The following is a 16,728-nucleotide window of genomic DNA, read 5'->3' as shown; positions in this document are numbered from 1 at the left end:
GTGTTCTTGCGTTGTACGACAACGCCGCTTTGATCAATTACAAGTGCTCGTCCTTTGTCGAGCACTAACGTTGAGATGTTGAAAGTGGCACTGGTGTATATAATGTCCAGTCCTACCTCACTGGTCATCACTCCGGCCAAGATCGAGCTGTCCAGTCTAGATCTTTACCTGTCCATCAGAAGTCACGGTAAGTCAGTCGACTTTAGTTTCTGTTTATATTTTACGTATATGGGGAGAGTGAAAATGCCTCTATATCATTTATACTCGTTGGTCAAAATGAAGGATTAGTGCTCATTTAAATTAAGTATTTTTGAAGGATAGAGAGAAAATGTAAGTAAATATATCGGAATGTGAAATGTGCAGTATACTGCAAAAGAGGATTTTTTCGCCTGTGGAAATGTTCGCGTTATGATTCTTCAAAACAGATCGCGGTGTGAAAATGTTCGTGTTGGCAATAGTTATGAAACTTTATAAATTATATATCTATAATACATTATTACATATTCGCGTGTGGATTAGTTTTGCGCTAATTTAGTTAACGCGAAAATTTCCACTTTTACAGTAAATGTAAAATATCTAGCTTTAACGTAAACTTAATGGCAAAGAATACGTACTAAATGCCAGAATATAGGTTTGTCAGCTATTTGCTGTGTTTGTTGATAATAGCATTTCTTAGAATATATATCATTACACAAGTTTTAAGTATGTATTTCAATTCATCGTGTTATCGTCTTATTATATACTATATATATATGATAATTGATATAAGCACATTTATTTCCATACATTTTTATATTTAGCAAGATGTAAAGAAACCACATTATTTTTCTAAGGCGGAATTCATTGTTGTAAAAGACATTGCTGAATGAAACTAAACTTATGTATAATCTGTGAAAAATAATGATATTGCAAGTAACTAAATAAATAAATACATTTATTAATTAACTCATTATATACACAAATAAATGTAGATAACATTCGTTTTGAGATGACAATGATGCTATTTTAATTAATTATAAAAATCAAATTAATAATCATAACTCTCTTGTTTTGAAATGATATTTATACACTTATATATCGTAGTAAAAATGTATTAAACATTCATGGGATTGTAGAAATAGAAATAAAACAAAACACACAAGACTAAATCTCGCGACTACTTTCGCCCATCTTGGGGCTCTTTAGGCGATTTTCTCTCTATATATATTTATTGGAATTCTTATTTTGATATTTGTGTCTTGTCTGTATCTGTTAGTAACAAATGGTTGTTTTTTTTCCAGATGAATATCTTTTCCTTTGGATGTGTTGCCACGGTTCTTCTCGCTGCTCTAGTTAATGCAGGTACGTCATCCGTCGTAAATATGATACAAATATATATTGTGTCGGTAGAATTGAGGAAGACTGACCATACATTAACCATAGGTGCTAGCCTCGTATATTACACGTATCGTTGATAGCATTTTCCAATTTAAAAATGTTAAAAAAAGTATGTTGTTTAATATGCCAGACTGCAATAACGTTATATTAAATACACGTTGTTACGACATGCAAGGGTACATAATATACAAAAATAATCTACACGATTTTTAACGTATATCGAATTAGAATCATTGACATTTACAGTCATATTTTTTTCTAGTTTGCAGCCATATGTATATATATACATGTAATCATTATTGTGTTAAGGAAGAAGAGGAATGATAAGCTTTTTTAACTTGTGTCTAATCCAATTTTTATTTTGAAAATAAGATATGTTATAATCAAACATGTTGAGCAATGGATTTCATATCGGGTTTGGAAGATAAATAAACTGTCATTCAATCGGTTCATTCTTCAAACTTGGTCACCATGCATCGAATTTAAAACGTGTTCTGATCATAATTGTTCATGTTTATCATCGATGAATCAGCACTCTTGCAAACTTAGTCACTGGGGCAAGTTATCCAAAGCTATCGATGTGCTATATCAAGCGTTCTACCAAACGTGACACTGGCTTACAAATGACGTCATACATTTTGCAACTCCATTGCTATCATGAACTCCATTTCATTTAATCTGGCCTTTTAAGTAGAATGCAACGAAATGTATTATCTTCTAAAGGAGTTTTACAAAGGATAAGTGTTTCATTAAAGTATATGCCTGAGGGATATATTTAGTTTCCGGTTCCACAAGACCGTGTCTATTTCCCAAGTAGTCATTCAACCAGACTCTTGTTGTCTGCGCAAGGTATACCGAACAGAGAATTACAAAGTGATCAAGCGTCTGGTTGAACTAGACTATTTCCCAAGGCCAAGTTCAAGCATAAGTGTGGTCGAGGTGCACCAGAAAATTACTATATTAAAATAATCAATAATTTACCTCTTTTCTATTACACCGATACGAAACGCACATATGCTATTTTTAAAGTCTATCGGGAGCCTAAGCTTTTACTCATTCAATATTGTATGCTTCCAAATTGTCTCACGGCCACCCATCTCTTACCTGATTTAATCGCTCGGCCATTACGGTGAGAAAGTTGCGAAAACATCCGAGGTAGTTAGTGTGCAGGAGTGTTTTAGTTTTTGGACTAACACATGGCCGATAGAGGACTAACTCCCTAGACAGCAACACCAGGGTCAGTGCAGGTAAAGCTAAACCGGTAGCGAATTTAAGCAGTCTATATGCATTTAATAACATTGTTGTCTGATATTATTGTAATGGTTGCTTTGTCTGTCATTGTATTAGTCTGTGACAATATGAATCTGTTTCTCTAGAAGTTGTATGTTTTTTTGTTACAGGCGGTAGGGGAGGCGGACATGGTGGCGGCAACGGAGGCGGCAATTGGGGAAAAGGCGGGGGATACCCAACAGGTTATCCAGGAGGCATGAGCGTTTATCCCGGTATGGGAGGCGACATTTATAATGGCATGGGAGTCAATTCTTATCCGGGTGGCATGTGGGGACAAAGTGGAATGGGTGGCAACTATCCTTTTTACAGTGGAATGGGCGGTGGATACGGAGGAATGGGCGGTGGACACGGTGGAATGGGAGGTGGTTACGGTATGAGACGATACGGTAACATGGGTGGCAATTATCCTATTTACGGTGGAATGGGCGGTGGTAACGGTGGATACGGTGGATACGGTGGAATGGGCGGTGGTTATGGCAGATACGGTGGAATGAACGGTGGATACGGAGGAACGGGTGGAATGGGCGGTGGTTATGGCAGATACGATGGAATGAACGGTGGATACGGTGGAATCGGTGGAATGGGCGGTGGTTATGGAGGATACGGTGGAATGGGTGGAATGGGCGGTGGACATGGTGGAATAGGTGGAATCATCGGAATTGGTGGTATCGGTGGAACCCGTGGTATGGGAGGCGGCATTAGAAGCCGATACCAACATGGAACCAGTGGACAAAAGGGTAGACGTAAGTACATTGGTTACAAATATTGCAATACAGTAGTAATTCATGGTGATCCGTCGTTGTGATATATTCCTACCAGATTTTGTTTTATTCTTCAAAAAGTCGTTAATTCCCGACCACTTGGGTTTTGTCCGGGTACTCCGGTGTCCTCCCACATGAAGACCCCCGCGCGGTAACATCTGGGTCAACAAGAGTAATTAATAAAAGTTGAAATAACTTGTTTTATAATTGTTGTAAAATGAATTAAGTTTACATATTATAACGGATATTATATGCAGCACATAATAGGAAATCTCATCATCATGACAATTTTTGGAAAGTACGTATTTTATAGTTGGGGGTTAATCATTTCCATGTATACAATGTTCCAGTAGTGAAACGATAGAAAATCACTACCGTAACCATGCTTGCTTTGTTCAGCTAATTGACTATGTCAAAATGAAATTCAAGCACAGATGGGAAAAGCAACATTTGATTCAGTTCAAACACTCCTTTTCTAGCAATATTTCTCCACCACCATAGCTGTTAGGACGTAAAACACAAACAAAAAAGTAAATTGTCCAGATATATATATAAAAAAATATATATATTTCTCAAAACTAATATAAATAGATTGCAACGCGACCTTTACGAAAAGTAGTATTTTGAATGTTTTTACTGGACCAGGTAATTGGATCTTATATTGACAAATATTTATGCTTGTTTTTCATGTTTCTTTTTTTTCCATTGCAGGGAGCTACTAACCTGTCGTGACGCTAATACACATAGACACGGCGGACATACCATACATCCTGACTCTACTTCAAACATAGATATATCTCATTGTATCAATTTATGTCAATAAAAAAATATTTATTATGAAAGAAATACAATTGTATTTTTTGAAATTTGTACTTTTTTCTTCGTTGTTTTATAAGTGTATATGAATGTATCCTCCGAACTCCATGTGTTACGACTTTGCATCCCTAGAGTATGTAATGACGAAATCGAAAGCACGGTGCGTCCAATTCGATTGGTTTCAGATAAAAAATATATTGACCAATCGCTAGGATGATACATGCCCTTTGAAAAGTTTAGAGGAGCTCCTCCCGAGATCAAAGCTGGTCAATTGACAGCTACACTGCCTCGCTATTATTTTGATGTACATCAAAATATCAAACTTGTGTACTTCTTTCATCCATAAGGTGGCGCGCACCGAATTAACCTTCATTTTTTATTTTTCATGACATATTATAGGGTTCCAAGGCAGATCAGTGAGCGGAACTCGGGAGATTGGTAGGCCAGATACATATAAAGCCATGTAGTACATACACATAAATTTGAAATTTTGCGAAAGATATTCCTTTTCTAAATTCGTATGCCGTCTTTTCGTATCGCAGAGTTATCTGCTCATGTGAGCAGGTATTGGTTGTTACGTCATTTGTTTGTGAGAGAAACGCCATAAATTTTTGAGACAACGATGTAATTTTCTCACACAAACTAATGACGTAACACTCAATACCTGCTCACAAGAGCAGATAACTCTGCAATACGAAAAGAAGGAATATGAAGTTGATGCATTTTGTGTTTTAATTTAGGCGTCCCCTTGATTCCTGTTCCTCGCTTATAATTATCGTAATTACTGTTTGACGTATCGATCTATGACAAGGCATATTTTTTTTTGAAGGTACTTAATTTGTATTTCAAAAAGGAATTTACATATTTTTTAGAAAATAATTTTACTTTCAAAAGAATTGTATATAGGCCTAACAGTCACATTTTAGAAGTTCGTTTTATTTCTGAATGTTTAAAATCAAGTTGTTGTTGTTGTAAGAAATGTATATATTTTTAGAATCCGTCATTATTTCCAAAAGTAATGCTTAATTTTTGAAACTCAGTTGCATTTTCATAATTAAATACATCTTATAAAATGTTTTACCCCAAAACAAAAAATCCAGATTTTCATATCTTTGACGCATTTTAAAAAGAAATGCAAATATTTTCAAAACATCCTTGACACGTTAAATAAACAACACATAATCTGTCTCTATTCTAGAAATATTTATTATTATCAACAAAACACATCATTATAACATGATTATGAAATGTTCTTACCATGATGCTGACGCTACTGACTGTGATTTACAGGGAGAAATATGCACCAAGTAAGAACTAGATTTGGTAGAAAATGTTAAACTGAACCGCAGATTTCTCCGCAGAAACTGTATGCTGGATTGCCCGCTATTGTTTTTACCATTCTCCATTTTCTTCTTCAAAGTTTACCGGGAGGAAATCGTTCCACGACAGGAAATACAGTCTACAACACGTATTTCGTGAAATAGTCATACTATGCTTAACCCTTTCACCACTGTGGACCACAATGGACTCATCCAGATAAAAGTAAGGTAGAGTCTACTAAAGTTACCTAGGGGTGAAAGGGTTAACATTTGGATAGTCTGATTGATTACACAGAACTGTATGACATTACGCAATCTCTACCAAGAGTTATCGTTCTTTACACTCATTAACAAGTCTGATTGATTACACAGAACTGTATGACATTACCCAATATCTACCAAGAGTTATCGTTCTTTACACTCATTAACAAGTCCGATTGATTACACAGAACTGTATGACATTACACAATCTCTACTAAGAGTTATCTTCTTTACACTCATTAACACCAGGTGAAGTAAGTCCTTAGCTCTTTCGCCCATGTATACCTGATAATGGACTCTTCCAGATCAATGCATGGAATAATTCACTAAAGTTACATAGGGGTGAAAGGGTTAAATTACTCCAGCAATACAATTGATTAACATCACCATCACAATTCATTTAAAAAAAGAAGTAACAAAATATTTATTAATAAGTGGTAAAATTAAAAATTCTGATTAAAAGATTACATATATCAACACTTTGTGAGGAGCAAAGATGTGCATAGAATTTGAAATATAATCAACAAATGTAGTTTGAACAAAACAGTTCAGACTAGTGAACAAAGTATAAAGAAATATAATTTACAAAAATATGTAGAAATATATTTTTGTTACAGAAAAGAAAACCAGTGTTATCACAAATGATTATAATGTTAACAATACAACGTGTCAAAACAATCACTCTTAACATCATAAAACACCACAAAATATAAGACTAAATTAATTTTACTAATTGACCAAACCTTAATACAAAAAACTAATTTAGCTAACTTGTCTAACAGCTTTAAATTATGATTAGAATTTTCAGACTGACCTCACGTCTGCAAATAGTTTATACTGACAATATGTCCTGATATTAGGTCTTAAGGGTCCCCGTACCTCTGCCAAAAAAATGTAACAACACATTGGAAAGAGTTTTTTTCCCGGAATGACTATTGCTTTGATAAAACATTTCCGAAAAGAAAACTACATATTGCGGGACTTTTATGAGAAATAGTAAAGACGAAATAAATAAAATACAATCAACAGTATTCTGAGTGTAAGAATTCAGCAGATTCGAACCCTGGACTTCAGATTGATATACTATCGCTCTTACTGATTGAGCTACCTGGTAAACAGAAGTGTATCAAAATGGAAAATTCAGGGGAGGTAACTGCATATAGGGAAAAACCAGTGCAGTAGGACAGGGATCCTTACACGGACACCAAGTCCATATATAGATTCTTAGGTGGGAAATATTTTACACTAATATAATGTCGAAATGTTAGGTCTTAGGGCAAAAAAAAAAAATCAACAAAATGTCAACGTATTAGGTATTAAGTGGGATTTTTTTGCACTTACACAAAGTCCAGATCTTAAGTACAAAATGGGAAATGTCAAATACCAAGATACTTTCCAGATATAAGGTCTTAGCTGTGACAACATCATGTCAAATAGAGTAGACTCAATGTCTTGTGTTGGAATAGACTAGACATTTTCAGGTTGTCCATATGGTCAACAGATTAAGTGTACAAGAGGTATTTTTAATGCAAAACAAAAACAAAATCTTCAAAAAATAGAGTTATTTTTGGGAATATATTTACATAACAAAAACGTGTATTGTATAATGAATATACTTTCACACATGCCCGTATTCCAAACATATAAACGCCCCGAAACCCTAACTTACAACCACAGGGGAATATAGAGTAAATTACATGTACATTGTATGTTATCCTCCATACTCCAGGGGTTATGCTCACTTTTGCTCCCTGCACCAAACGAAAGTGAGTGGAACCCATGACGTAGTGTCGAGGATGCATGTATGTATGTATAGGTATATTTGTATTGTTTCAAACTAATACAATGACAGATACAACAGTATGATGCTCATGAATAAACAAAATTGTAGTGAGAAAAACCCCCACTAACCTTATTCAATATAAAAGGATTTGTATAAAAAATATCCTAATCATTTTGTTAAGTTGGCGGCTAGGCTATTTACTCAATACTACTTGTCCTTATTTCTAAATAAAAGAAAATGACAGAAAATGTGTTCTAATATCTCTATCCAAACTATTGAGGAATATTAAATAAAATACAGCTTTGCCGACCTGAATATCGGCAATATCAGCTGTGAGTCTTATGAGCTTAAGAGTCCCCTTTGACTTTTCATTTGACAATTAAAATATGAAATCATTGTTTGCTTTAACCCATCCACCCCTTAAAGTCAAATTTGAACCTTACCAAATCAAAGACTGGGTAACTCCAGTTTAGATGTGTAGGGGTGAATGGGTTTTTGTTTTTTACGTTTACGTTGTTATGAACTCTGTAACAACGTTTTTCCAAAAGGGTTTGATTTTGTATACAGTTATAGGTTTACCTTCAATTTAAGTCGTGGGTTTTTTTTTCGTCGAAGGGTCAAAAATATACTAGAACAAATACGTGGAACCTTAATATTTAGTAGTAATCTTCGAATGGCATGTTTCCGTGTCGGTTGTGTTGGTGAGTAACGCCGTAAACCTTATCTCTCTGTAGATGTCCAAATACGGAATACACTGGTTTTCTATACTGTGACGTCATGTAGTTGGAGAACGGGTACAAATTTTCTTCGCGGGGAAGGGACAGACGGTTGATACCACGTGCGCGCGTGGCCTCGGTTGGGGGTCTGCCTTGGGTGAGGTATTGCGGAGACACCGGCCAATCCTTGCCGTCTTTGGTCCACCGACTGACGGCCGAGGTGCCAATATTGTATTGCCATGGCTGACTGCAAGGCTCGTGTCTGTCTGAACGTTTTGGCAGCTCCCGGCGCTGGAGAGTCGGGTAGCCATTGTCGTACCATTTGTCAGTCCAGTGCTAAGGGAGAAACACATATACATTGACAATGACTTTATTCTCATAAACTGGTCAGAATGTTGAGAATTTACACACAAAACATTTCGAATTAATTAAAGAATAAATATGCTGGAGTGTACTAATTAGTAGAGATACAACAAAGTCACACAAATGTTCGTACGTAGCAATTGATAACGATAATTTCACCAACTTCTTATATATTTTCTACATGTATATATAAACACTCTTGTTGATACGGATGTTAGCGCGCGGGGGATCTTCCTGTGGGAAGAAAAAAACGGAATACCCCGGAGAAAACCCAGCGCACGTGTCGGGCAAGTGACCCCTTACACACACACTTGTCTATGATAGCCAAATACTGTTTTCAATGTTTACATTTTTACCATGTCACAAGATTTAAGCAAGTGACAAGAAAATTGGTGTGAGCACAGTATCCATGCTTGAGCACGAATGTGGGCCCTGGCACCATTAAAATGACACTAATAAGTAGGTGGACCTACCTGGTAAGATACTCTCTCCCTCTTTAGTGTTGTGTACTTATCTGGACTGTCCCTCCTGTAACAATAAAATCACATCGATGTATAAATTCAGTTAACCCTGCATTGACCGACATCATTTTCGCAAATATAAAGCTATAGACACACGAAAACCATTTTTGTTGACAAAACAACTTATAATACAGCACTAGGCGATACTAATGTTTGGAAAAATGGTACAGCACTTTTTTGTTCTGTATCCTTCACCCCCAATATATCATCATTAATATTGGGGATGTCGTTTTTACCGATCCGAACCCTAAAATGTGTAAAATTACTCTGATCGCTTTAGTTTAAACCTTTCACCACTGTAGACCATAATGGACTCGTCCATATCTATGCATGGTAGAGTCTACTAAAGTTACATAGGGGTGAAAAGGTTAAGTCCAAATATAGCTGTAACAAATTCTCAGGTTCCTGTGCATTTTAACAACCGTTTAGAATTGACAAGAGTGAACTTGGCCTCAGTTTAAGTTGTATAAGTTGTTTTAAATCCAACGTGTTCACTTTCAGCATCATTTCATAGTGGTTTATCGTTCCAATTGCTATTTATAGACGACTCTAAAGCAAAACGAGTTTCTTTCCAATCGGGCTGAAATCTATAAAACGACGTTGCTAACTTTTGCAACAAGACACAACAGATTGATAAAATTAAAAGTTGAATACAAACATAAATAAGATTTAATCATTAAGTTGACGCTAACTAAAATGATGACGGGATTAACAAAACAAACCTGAGGAATTCATTAAAACAATAATAGATGCTTTTTTATATTTTAAATATGATATTGATAAATATTTTATGATGAACATATAACATATACACATCAGTATGATGAATTACACCCATAAAGTTCACAGCAGCTAAAAAAAATACCACTCAGAGCTATAATATACGACACACAGTTATAGTATCGTACCACACGCAGTGTTATAATCTACCACCCTCAAAGCTATAATAAACCACCCCACAGCTATAATAAACCACCCCACAGCTATAATAAACCACCCTACAGCTATAATATATCACCCTACAACTATAATAAACCACTCTACAGCTATAATATACCACCCTACAGCTATTATATACCATCCTTCAGCTATAATAAACCACCCTATAGCTATAATATACCACCCTACAGCTATAATCTACCATCCTACAGCTATAATAAACCACCCTACACCTATAATAAACCACCCTACACCTATAAAATAACCACCCTACAGCTATAGTATACCATCCTACAGCTATAGTGTACCACCCTACAGCTATAATATACCATCCTAAGGCTATAATCTACCACCCTACAGCTATAATCTACCACCCTACACCTATAAAATAACCACCCTACAGCTATAATATACCATCCTACAGCTATAATCTACCACCCTACAGCTATAATAAACCACCCTACAGCTACAATCCATCCTTCAGCTATAATCTACCACACTCAGAGCTATAATCTACCACCCTACAGCTATAATAAACCCCCCTACAGCTATAATCCATCCTTCAGCTATAATCTACCACACTCAGAGCTATAATCTACCACCCTCAGAGCTATGATAAACCATCCTTCAGCTATAATCTACCACCCTACAGCTATAATAAACCACCCAACAGCTATAATGAACCACCCANTAATAAACCACCCTACACCTATAATAAACCACCCTTCAGCTATAATCTACTACCCTACACCTATAATAAACAACCCTACACCTATAATAAACCACCCTACACCTATAATAAACCACCCTACACCTATAATAAACCACCCTACACCTATAATAAACCACCCTACACCTATAATAAACCACCCTACACCTATAATAAACCACCCTACACCTATAATAAACCACCCTTCAGCTATAATAAACCACCCTACACCTATAATCTACCATCATACAGCTATAATATACCACCCTTCAGCTATAATCTACTACCCTACAGCTATAATAAACCACCCTACAGCTATAATATACCACCCTTCAGCTATAATAAACCACCCTACAACTATAATAAACCACCCTACACCTATAATAAACCATCATACAGCTATAATAAACCACCCTACCCCTATAATATACCACCATACACCTATAATATACCACCCTACACCTATAATATACCACCCTACACCTATAATATACCATCATTCAGCTATAATAAACCACCCTACAGCTATAATATACCATCCTTCAGCTATAATCTACCACCCTACACCTATAATAAACCACAATTCAGCTATAATAAACCACCTTACAGTTATAATATACCACCCTTCAGCTATAATCTACCATCCTACAGCTATAATAAACCACCCTTCAGCTATAATCTACCACCCTACACCTATAATAAACCACCCTACACCTATAATAAACCACAATTCAGCTATAATAAACCACCTTACAGTTATAATATACCACCCTTCAGCTATAATCTACCACCCTAAACCTATAATAAACCACCCTACACCTATAATAAACCACCCTACAACTATAATATACCATCATTCAGCTATAATGAACCACCCAACAGCTATAATATACCACCCTTCAGCCTTAATCTACCATCCTACACCTATAACAAACCACCCTACACCTATAATAAACCACCCTACACCTATAATATGCGCCACCTTACAGCTATAATAAACCACCTTACAGTTATAATATACCACCCTACACCTATAATAACCCCCCCTACACCTATAATAACCCCCCCTACACCTATAATATACCATCCTTCAGCTATAAGCTACCAGGCTCAGAGCTATAATCTACCACCCTCAGAGCTATAATAAACCTCCTTACAGTTATAATATACCACCCTACAGCTATAATATACCACCCTACACCTATAATAAACCACCCTACACCTATAATATGCACCACCTTACAGCTATAATAAACCACCTTACAGTTATAATATACCACCCTACAGCTATAATATACCACCCTACAACTATAATAAACCACCCTACAACTATAATATGCGCCACCCTACAGCTATAATAAACCACCCTTCAGCTATAATATACCACCTTACAGTTATAATATACCACCCTACAACTATAATAAACCACCCTACAACTATAATATGCGCCACCCTACAGCTATAATGAACCACCCTTCAGCTATAATCTACCACCCTACAGCTATAATCTACCACCCTACAGCTATAATATACCACCCTACAGCTATAATCCATCCTTCAGCTATAATCTACCACCCTACAGCTATAATAAACCATCCTTCAGCTATAATGTACCACCCTAAAGCTATAATAAACCATCCTTCAGCTATAATATACCACAATCAGAGCTTTTATATACCACACTAAGAGCTATAATACCACACTCAGTGGAATATAAGAAGTTATCCAACATATTTCATTTTTTATTAATTAACTTATTTATTTCATTGCTTAATTAATTATTATATCTTCAACCCCCATGTATGATGGTGACATATTTGCATCATGCATTCTACATGACCACAGGAGATTGACATTCTACCAAAATAGCCGGAATATATCACACCAACACTCAGGATACAGCTTGTAGCAGGTTAGTGCGTTTGTTCCTCTAGATCTCCCGCTACACTGGTTATACACGTCTACCGCGAACGAAGAAATCAACCACTTTGCTATATAATATTGACTATAAACGGAATATTCCGACCACATTGTAAAACTTCATCTATCCCCCGTGCACGGTACATCACACCCTGTTAGTATCTCAAAGATTCAACTGATGTTATAAGAGCCCGAGGTATTTAAATACATGCGGAAACAGAAGAGCATTTTTTACAAACTAATTCAGTAAATATCTCTATCATAGCAAGGAATGAAGTTCTGCGAAATATTTAACTCGGAGGATGTGTGTGTCTCAAACACAAACATGTCACACTATGATTATGTACATGTTTGTTGTAATATCACAATATACAGATATATAGATATACACTGTTACATGGTTAACACTGACGTCGTCTGTATGAACTATCGGTGAATTCGAAGATGGGGATACAACGTTAACAGTAAAACATATTACTTGAAAATATATCTTCACATGTGTGAAGTACATGTATATTTGTATACACACATGCATGTATGTAGATCGTATATACGCTTATTTATAACTCGATAAAATGATTAATTAATTACCTGAACATTTCCTGTGAGCTCGGGTACCTGGGGACGGTGGGTGGATAGTTGACATGGTAAGGGGCTTTAGCCTGGTGGCCGTTGAAAAACAAAGTATCTCCCATTTCTGTTCCGGTATAATTATTTCCGACAGTTCAGTTGCCACCCCAGCTCGCGTCGCTTATACCCTTGCAAACAGCAGGTGCCCGTTACAGGTGGCCAGTTAATTTGACGATAAATATCCTTTACTATTCTTTAAACAAACCATTTCATCATTTCCATTACTTATATGTATAATTAGAAGTTGTATTAAAGAATTTACGTGTAAAACAAGGAAAAATCGATCACGATGCTCGCTTGTCGAATGGTAACTAAGGATCAATTTACTAACGTTGCTAAGGGAAACAGAAACATCGTTATCCGCCTCTTCTGTTTAATAAACGCTACACCTATGTGTCAACGATAAATTATCGTGAATTAATAACAAAAAATACATCAATAAAACATTGAAGCATCACAAATTCATGAATAATTCCGTGATATATCAATAATAACACTAAATGCCGACTTTGTTATTGTGTTGGGTGTCTAAGCGGCCCCAGTGCGTACCCGTGAAAGATGGCTTCCACTGCCCAGTTTCTCTCTATACCAGCGAGCCAGCCCAAGTTGTGGTAAGTCAGTGAATACTATCGTACCGATGTAAATAGCCGGTGTTATTGCTAGAATCGATTATTATTTCCTTTTCTGTTAATATTTGGTATAACACAAATAAGACTTAATGGCCAATAATTTGATCACCTTCAATACAAGTGTACAAGGTGCCTTCAAAATATATCTGATCTTAATTCTCAGTATAAATGCACTAGGGTTTATAATATATTATTTTTTACTAAAACAAGCATATAGATAAATTGGCTAATAATTTTCTAATTAACTTGAGGATTATTCAATTATGTATTTATCTTGAATATTTTCAATATAATTTTTCAATACAGTGTAGTCATACGTACATCTACATGTATTTATATAAAGTACAAAAATGTACACTGTTTCTGACAGTTATGTTAGATTAAGTAACAGGTAGCACTCTATTCTAACCATTATAATTAAATTAAATCATAATTAATTGTATTAACGGTTATACGTCTGTCTTATACGAATGGAAAAAATAGAATAAGTACATGTACAGTACAAAAGTATAGGTCAGTGATATTGTTAATTAACTCATTCAACCCTGGAGATATATTTGAACTCTTCCAATTCAAAGGTCGGAATAGTTCATTATGAAATTTTAGGGGTAAATGAGTTAATATTATATGTAGATGTATTCAAATATTTATGTATATATGTATATATCTTGCAGAGTTATGGTAATTAAGGCATATGTTCCAGTTAAAATATAATTTACAGTGGTTACTCTTGTAAAATGTTTGTTTATGATAATAAATCACTGATATACTTTTTGAAAAAGTGAATTAAAAAAAAAAGTAAACATGAAACCGCCAATGGCGATATGGCCGGATTGCTACTGTACATTTTCATGTAAAGCATCACATGTGATAAGCATCCTTAGATACATATTTAAACAACTTCTGAATAACCAAAATGCACAGGGTGATGATATTTGGCCAGTAGCATGCTGGAGTAAAGGGCTATCAAGTTTGTTCAAATTGTACATAAGCCATGCAAGTTTAGTTGATGTAGAATAAGTAGTTACTTAGTAACTGACCTAAACCAAATTTCTAAACCTCCAGGTCACTAAAGCAGTAAATGTAAGTCAGAAACAGCACCCGAAGCATTGCATGTGACAGGCATCCTTAGATACATAAGCCATGCAAGTTTAGTTGATGTAGAATAAGTAGTTACTTAGTAATTAACCTTAACCAAATTTCTAAACCTCCAGGTCACTGAATCAGAAAATATAGGTCAGAACCAGCATTCGAAGCATCGCATGTGATAAGCATCCTTAGATACACAAGCCATACAAGTTAAGTTGTTGTAAGACAAGTACATGTAGTTACTTGGTAAGTGACCTACCACAATCTTCCTAAACATAGTGCAGATGGGGCCTGACCTCCACAAAACTTTTTAACCTGGTCACTGCAGCGGAAAATGTAGGTCAGAACCAGCATTCGAAGCATCACATGCGATAAGCATCCTTAGATACACAAGCCATGCAAGTTTAGTTGATGTAGGACAATTAGTAACTTGGTAAGTGACCTACCCCAATCTTCTTAACCATAGTGCAAGTGTCACTTACCAAGTTACTAATTGTCCTACATCAACTAGCTGACCTCAACCAATCTTCTTAACCATAGTGCAGATATGGGGCCTAGCTGACCTCAACCAATCTTATTAACCTGGTCAGTCAAGCGGAGAATGTAGGTCAGAACCAGCATCTGAAGCATCGCATGTGATAAGCATCCTTAGATACTATTAAGCCGTGCATGTTTAGTTGATGTTGGATAATTAGTAACTCAATTGGAAACGGAGCTTAACCATTCTTCTTAACCTTAGTGCAGACAGACAGACAGACAGACAGACGGACGGACGGACGGGAATCGCCAATCTATAAGCCCTGATTGCGTTGCAATCTGGCCAAAAAACAACAATATATATTCAATGCCATTACAAGTTGCTGTCATGGAATTATAAGTGCACAGCATTAAAATGAGAGATGAATACCCTTGACAAGGGAAGTAATTCCAATCAAGAAAAGCGTTATTTAGTCCATTATTGTCTATATGGGAAAATACTTCACATCACGTCAAAACAACTGCTCTCAAGTGGAACTGTTGTTCTTTTGTGATTAAGATTGAGATATTTTAAATTTTCATAAATAACAATTAATTTTAGGTATGTGATTGAGAAGCTACATGTGTATACCACACATACATGTATGTCTGACGTGTCATGTTGCATTAGGTATGGTGCAAAATTTGCAACGCTATATTTTTCATTCAGGCTAATACCCTCATGAAATGTATCCATACAGGCAATGCACACGAGCAATCTGAGACATCAGATGACTATAATATGTGTCATATTGTCTATTTATGAGTAGTATCATGTAATATTATGTACGAAAGCCAAAATTCATGAAAGTATGCTTTTTCTGTGACAAAAAAAATAATAATGTGTTAAATGTTTATAAATAGAAAAACCAAGACATTTTTACTGATAATGCGGGCAATCCACCATCCAGCTGTTTCCTTCCTAAATTTTACAACAGCCTGTTCCTACATATATTGGAAAAATATAGCAGCATTTTTAATGAAATTGGGAAGATGGTTATCTTTATTTTTGGGCGGCGTGGGGGGGAAATGAGGCACCAGGGTTTTCCTAGGAAAAGCAGCCTGTATATTGCCTTAAATAAAACCAGG

General features: G+C 35.8%; 3 protein-coding genes across 4 annotated transcripts in view; 2 read left to right on the top strand and 1 right to left on the bottom strand.

Moving 5' to 3' along the window:
- Positions 1 to 136: 136 nt before the first annotated feature.
- On the top strand, positions 137 to 4,273 carry LOC110453303 (acanthoscurrin-2-like). Of its 2 annotated transcripts, XM_021502194.1 has the most exons (5): positions 137 to 187; positions 1,281 to 1,341; positions 2,778 to 3,129; positions 3,211 to 3,410; positions 4,140 to 4,273. In XM_021502194.1, exons 2-5 carry the CDS (start codon positions 1,281 to 1,283, stop codon positions 4,148 to 4,150), a joined length of 624 nt encoding a protein of 207 aa, XP_021357869.1. In that variant the 5' UTR covers positions 137 to 187; the 3' UTR covers positions 4,151 to 4,273. The 2 variants fall into 2 exon arrangements, with proteins under 2 accessions (XP_021357869.1, XP_021357868.1); XM_021502193.1 differs by having other exon boundaries at positions 2,778 to 3,410.
- A 1,159-nt stretch (positions 4,274 to 5,432) lies between these two features.
- Positions 5,433 to 13,562, bottom strand: LOC110453315. Its single transcript, XM_021502213.1, has 3 exons — positions 13,367 to 13,562; positions 9,160 to 9,214; positions 5,433 to 8,659 (listed from the first exon to the last, which is right to left on the bottom strand). The coding sequence occupies exons 1-3, from the start codon at positions 13,468 to 13,470 to the stop codon at positions 8,264 to 8,266; spliced, it is 555 nt and encodes a 184-aa protein (XP_021357888.1). The 5' UTR covers positions 13,471 to 13,562; the 3' UTR covers positions 5,433 to 8,263.
- Positions 13,563 to 13,878: 316 nt separating this feature from the next.
- Positions 13,879 to 16,728, top strand: part of LOC110453316 — a 7,317-nt gene continuing 4,467 nt past the window's right edge. The window contains exon 1 of the mRNA XM_021502214.1: positions 13,879 to 14,016. Within this exon, the coding sequence (XP_021357889.1) occupies positions 13,964 to 14,016 (53 nt within the window). The 5' untranslated portion in view covers positions 13,879 to 13,963. The remainder of the gene's footprint in view (positions 14,017 to 16,728) is intronic.

This window comes from Mizuhopecten yessoensis, unplaced genomic scaffold, assembly GCF_002113885.1.
Source record: "Mizuhopecten yessoensis strain PY_sf001 unplaced genomic scaffold, ASM211388v2 scaffold7269, whole genome shotgun sequence".
Taxonomy (NCBI): Eukaryota; Metazoa; Mollusca; class Bivalvia; order Pectinida; family Pectinidae; genus Mizuhopecten; species Mizuhopecten yessoensis.
This window is presented reverse-complemented; position numbering and strand designations above follow the sequence as displayed.

Coding starts and splice junctions, on each gene's coding strand:
- LOC110453315 (XM_021502213.1), bottom strand. CDS start 13,470: ATGGGAGATACTTTGTTTTTCAACGGCCACCAGGCTAAAGCCCCTTAC. Junction 9,215..13,366: donor AGCTCACAGGAAATGTTCAG/GTAATTAATTAA, acceptor TTATTGTTACAG/GAGGGACAGTCCAGATAAGT. Junction 8,660..9,159: donor GGGAGAGAGTATCTTACCAG/GTAGGTCCACCT, acceptor TTTCTCCCTTAG/CACTGGACTGACAAATGGTA.
- LOC110453303 (XM_021502193.1), top strand. CDS start 1,281: ATGAATATCTTTTCCTTTGGATGTGTTGCCACGGTTCTTCTCGCTGCT. Junction 1,342..2,777: donor CGCTGCTCTAGTTAATGCAG/GTACGTCATCCG, acceptor TTTTTGTTACAG/GCGGTAGGGGAGGCGGACAT.